This window comes from Hydra vulgaris, chromosome 11 (genome assembly GCF_038396675.1).
Source record: "Hydra vulgaris chromosome 11, alternate assembly HydraT2T_AEP".
Lineage (NCBI taxonomy): Eukaryota > Metazoa > Cnidaria > Hydrozoa > Anthoathecata > Hydridae > Hydra > Hydra vulgaris.
In genome coordinates, this window is record NC_088930.1 from 51,036,354 (window position 1) to 51,042,353 (window position 6,000).

At 27.5% G+C, this 6,000-nt stretch overlaps 1 protein-coding gene across 1 annotated transcript; it reads left to right on the plus strand.

Annotated features, from left to right (window-relative positions):
• The first annotated feature begins 4,364 nt into the window (after window positions 1–4,364).
• On the plus strand, window positions 4,365–5,719 carry LOC136087113 (uncharacterized). Its single transcript, XM_065809619.1, has 3 exons — window positions 4,365–4,398; window positions 4,444–4,674; window positions 4,734–5,719. Exons 1-3 carry the CDS (start codon window positions 4,365–4,367, stop codon window positions 5,717–5,719), a joined length of 1,251 nt encoding a protein of 416 aa, XP_065665691.1.
• The last annotated feature ends 281 nt before the right edge of the window (window positions 5,720–6,000 follow it).

The window sequence follows — 6,000 nt, forward strand, 5'->3', positions numbered from 1 at the left end:
ATCTCTTATTATTAACAATTAGCATTTTTATGTACAATATAGTTTTTTTATATACACTGATATATAATTTTGTATTGTTTTATACTCTTCACGATCTATTATACCTTTATCTAATAATGTATCACAAATTGCAACAGCTTCATTTCCTGTTCCAGTGTTACCTGCTTCTAATGCAGCTATACGCAAATCAAGCATTTTAATTAATTCATCAGAGTCGCTTGGAAGAATTACAGTTTGTATTCTTGTTTTTCCTCCAATTTTATTTCCTTTTGATTTACGCTTCTTATTTATATCTCTCCAAATAGGAACTATTATTTCTATGTATTTTCCACTACTTTCGAGACGACTTTGGTTTGGATGAAATCATCAGAAGAAATTGCATCTGTCTGTATTAATATATTTCGATATTTTTTAAGGTCATCTTCAGTATATAAATTCTTTGCAGGATTAAACTTTACTATCAACTCCCAAAGACCAGGAGTACCATAACATATTTCATCATCAATAGTTATATCATAATCATTAATATGTATTAGTTTTTTTTCAATATAAAATATATCATCTTTAGAATGTATTCCAAATGTAGTATCTGTAGATTTTTTACTATTAGCATACATTCTTAGATAATCTGTTGCAATTTTTCCTAGCCTCATACATTTATTTTCTTCACGATAAGGAAATAGTTTTTTAGAATCAGTTATCATTAACTCTCTATTTGCTTCAGGATAAGAATTTGAAAAAGTGAGTGCGAATTTATTAGCTTGATCTTGCAACTTATTTATGTCTGACTGTAAATTAGTTTCACCCATCTTTTCATTTAAATCATTCTGCTTTATTATTTATTTAAGATCTAAAAATTTTTTGACAATTTTGTCTCTTTTTTCAGGATCTTCAATTTTTAGAAATGACATTTTGCTTTTTTATATAAAAGATAAAAAAACACAACATAAAACGGAAAACGATTTATGTTTTGACGTTTACGTTTTTACTAAATCTGTTTTTGAGTATATTAGTTGCCTCATCTCTTCCTTGTTTAATTAGTGATTCTTTAGTTTGTTCATTAATTAATTCTTTTGAATTTGTTCTAATTTGCTCAAGCATAGCTTTAAATTTTTCAAGTTCACTAAGTATTAGTTTAAATTCATTGTCATCTATACTTCCATCTACTAAAGCTTTAGAAATATAGTCACTTATTGTATTTAGTTTTGAATCAGCAAGTACTTAATTCTTTTCATGCTTTTCTGCTTTTAAATTTAATTTTTTATTAACTTGCCCTCCTATAAATGATAAAACACCTGCTCCTAATGCTGCACCTTCACATGCAAAAGCTACTGGTGCTGCAATTATTGTTGCTCAAATACAATTCCAATAGTTCCAAGTGCCATAGCGCTTGCTAGTAATGAATTGTCAATTGTTGAAATTATTTTTTACAGCTCTATGATACTTTTTAGTTAACATATTTCTCTTTTCTCTTTCACTCTCTATTTCTTTTTGAATCTCACTAATTGTGTTTAAGCGATATATATGTGCACTAGTGATCTTATTTTCTTCATCAGGTGAAGATTTGGATATATTTTATTTAAAGTTTTATCATTTGCACTCTGTGCATTTGGTATATCTGAATAAATATTATTACACAGATTTTTGCAATTAAACTCCATTTTAATAAGAAAAATAATTTAAAAAAAATATATTTATTTAAAAAATATTTACAATAAATTCACAAAACATAATCTCCTTTTTGTAATCAATAGATCAGAATCAGAATTATTAACAACATTTACTACAATATCATCAACAATCTCTGATATTACAGAGTTTTGTAAACTTAACATTTTTAATTTAAGTTCTTCTTTTAATGAAACTAACGCAACACCTTCATTAACTACTACACCAAACTTTAAAAGAATATATTGATGTGATAGAGATTTTATTGTAATGTCTTGTTGTGCAAATATTTCATATTTATTATCATTTATTAATACTGAAGGGTGCTCCAAATCTTTGTGTACTTTAGAATGAAGAAGTATTTTTAGAGGTTCATCTGGTATATATTTGTTTATAAATTTGTGTATTGGCGGATTATTTCTTGGCATTTTATATGTAAAAAAAAATTTAATCATAGAAGCATATTCAAAAATGGAATATTAGCAAATGGTGAATTTCCTAATAATAAACCTTCACCTGTTGATGTATATCTATTTCCACTACATATGTAATAACCATTACCTACAGAACCTCCTTTACTCCATGGTCTCAAATATAAACCATTTCCGGAAGCTGTCATTTTCATTCCTACTCCATTCTTTTTCCTGTATACAATACCCCTTCCAGCAATTTTATCAACCATAGCTGATCCAGCTGCTGAACCTACTCCTGTTAATAAGCCTGTTGCAATTGCTAGAGCAACACTTGATAATAAAAATTTTCCAGCTGTACCAAGAAAAGGTAAAAGTGTATCAATAAATCCTCCCTCTATTTGAGAGTTGTGAGCTAGTTGTGCTTTACTTAGAGTAATTATTAAGCCTTTACCTTTTTCATATGCTCTTTAAATTCTATTTAACTGATAATCTGTTACAGCTAATACATGCTCACCATTTAGATCTAAATGTGATAACTTAATACTAGTTCCATAACCACCTTCAATTTTTAAGTTTTTCTAATTGCCCTTGCGAAACATTTATTTTAATATTTGTATATTTACTCATTTTTATATACATATAAAATAATTTTTAAAATTACAAAAGATTATTTTTCTTTTATATGAAATGTGATAGTTACTTCTTCTCCTCGTAAATTCAAAAGATTTCCATTTTGATCAAGCAATTTATTTTCCATTCTTGATATTTTTTTTAGTATTACTGGTAAGTAAATTAAGTTATATAGCTCTTGAGCAATTTTATAACCAAGACCTACATTTGGAAAAAATGAGTATATAACGTTATCAGTTCTTCCATCTACATACGATGATCCTATTATATCACTTGTTACTCGTATACTATTAACATTTAATATGTTTACTATATTAGTTGATATATTGTAGCCTGCTGAATATATTCCACTGTTAAAACCAAAAACAGTTCTAATTGAATTTGAAGTTGTAAAATCAACTTTATAACCAGGTGCAATAGTTAAAGCTGATCTTAATGTATTATTATTTCTTTCAATTGTAATATTTGTAACTCCTGAACTTGCATCACCGTTTCCTGTCATAATCAATTGAATATATTTATTTATATCATTAATTTCATAACATCCATCTGGAATGTTTATATCCTTCAAAGTTGATCTATTATTTGCGCTATATCTAAAATTGTTGTTTGAAGAATTAATATTGGGAAAACTGTAATAGAAAACTATAATAATCTATATTTTCCATAAACTTTTTTAGAAGATAGATCTATAATAACAAGTCCATGAGGTTCTGACCAAGCTTTCTTACAAAAATTTTTAAACTCATCTTTTGACATGTCACTTGAAACATGATCATTATAAATGTGATTTAAATTCTTTGAATCTAGTGGAATTAAGCAAAAAAAATTTGTATTTTCTCGTATAGTTTGCCTAGGTAACATAAAATAATTTTGTGCAAGATAGAAACAATCTACATTACTATGTCTTCCTCTTATATAATATTTCTCACACACATTTTGTTTTGTTAATTGTAAATCATCAAATATCATCAAATTATTCTTATGAATAACAAGATCTTGAGGATCTGGTACATCTTCTGCTGTTTCAAAAAATTTGCACTCCATATCTGTTTTCTCATTTAAATTTTTTGAAATGTCTTCAAATATAAGCTCAGGGTTTGCATTTAATTTTTTTATTTGGTCTTGTAGCTTAAATAGTACAAGAATAATTTCTTTTGGTAATTTTTTTTCAAAAGATTGTTTCAATATTTTGTATTCTGGTTGAAAAAGAGATTTTCTAAAAACTTGTAAATTATTATAGTCTAACCAACAAGGTCTCAAAAGTAAATTCAATAATAAAGTAGTTTTTCTACAACCCAACTTTCCAACAATAATTCCTCTTATACTCTTAGGAAACAACTTATTATTATTTCTCTTTTTGTTATTCGCATTCCATGACAAATCTATAATATCCATTTTTATATATTTAAGATTTTCATTTTTCTATATATATAAAAATGTATTGCGTTAAATGTAGAAACAAAACAAATACACTAAACATGCAAAATGTTGTGAGTAAAAACAATAGAAATATGCAACGTGGAACTTGCGCTATTTGCGGGAAAAACAAAAACTCAATTTGTATCATCAAAGACAGGAGGAGATTTAGTGAGTTCGATTAATTCAGCGATAAGTAAAATAAAACTACCATGGTCAAAGTTTCCAGGTGAAATGCATTTACCTGGAATGAACTTTGTAGGTCCTGGTACTAATTTTGATGAATGATTAACTTCTACTGACGCATATAAAGAATGGAGCAAACCTATAGATAGAGTTGATAATACAGCTTACCATCACGATCTTGCTTATAAATACTTCGATGACACAGCAAAAAAAAATTTAGCTGATGAAATTATGATCGAAGAAATGGATGCTATAAAAAATCCGACGATACGTGAAAGAATTGAACGAGGTATTATAAAACCTATTATATCATCTAAAGCAAAGTTTGGTTTAGGTCTTTCAGAACCATATGAATTAGGTTCTTTGAACCCATATGAATTAGGTGTTGAAACTAAAACTACTCAAAAAAACTACAAGCGATCAGTAAAAAAGAAGACGATAAAGAAGTAAAATGGTCTGACAAACTTGCAAACGAACTTCATAGACCAGTTGTAAAACATTTCAGAAAAAGAAAAGTTATTGTAAATGGAATCGATGAAGTATGGGCTGCTAGTTTAATTGACATGAAATCTTTTTCCAAATTCAATGACTGTATAAAATACTTATTAATGGTGATAGATGTTTTTTCGAAGTATGGATGGATTGTTCCATTGAAGATTAAAACTGGAGTTGATGTTGCTAATGCTTTAAATAAAATTTTTGGAAATTCGAAGAAGTTCCATAGATCTGAAGGTAAAAAATTAACAGATTTTTCCGTAGATCCGAAGGATCTTAAAGAAAGAAAGTGTCAAAAAATGTGGGTAGATAAAGGCTTAGAGTTTTATAATGTGCATGTTAAAGCGTTTGGTGTTGAGTTATATTCAACTGAAAATGAAGAAAAAAGTTGTGTAGTTGAACGATGGAATAGAACAATGAAAGATAAAATGTTTAAGTACTTTTCAGCTAATTCTACTAGAAAAAATATTGACGTTTTAGATGAAATGGTAAATAAATACAACAACACAAAGCATTCTTCAATTAAAATGACACCAGTTGAAGCTAGAGATAAAAAGAATGAAAAAATTTTTTGGTTAAATCTAAATGGAAATGTACGATCAGAGTCTGTAAGACCAAAGTTTTCAATTGGTGATAAAGTTAGGATAACTAAAAAGAAAGGAACATTTGAAAAAGGATACACACCGAGATGGACTGAAGAAGTTTTTACAGTGTCACAAGTTCAGTTCACAGATCCACCAACGTATAAAATAACTGAAAATAATAGTGAAGAAATACAAGGTACTTTTTATGAACAAGAAATGCAAAAAACTGATCAAAACATATTCAGGATTGAAAAAGTTATTCGTAAACTCAAAAACAAATCATTAGTAAAGTGGTATGGGTATCCTGATTCGTTCAACTCATGAGTTGATAATAAAGAATTGATAAGTTTAAAAAATTGATTTAAAATTACAAAAAATAGCTCAGAGTTTGTAAGAGAGTTTGTAACCATGATATATTAATATATTATGGTTGTTATATATATTATTTTGGCTCAGTTGAAATGATTGAAATGAGTTAAGAATTTATAGATAAGTTTATAGTTGAAATATGATATGAGTTTATAGTTAGGGATATAGTTAAAAAAAATGAGCCAGAACCTGCTTTTTATACTACTATTACGTAATCTCAAGAGATTGGAAGATTA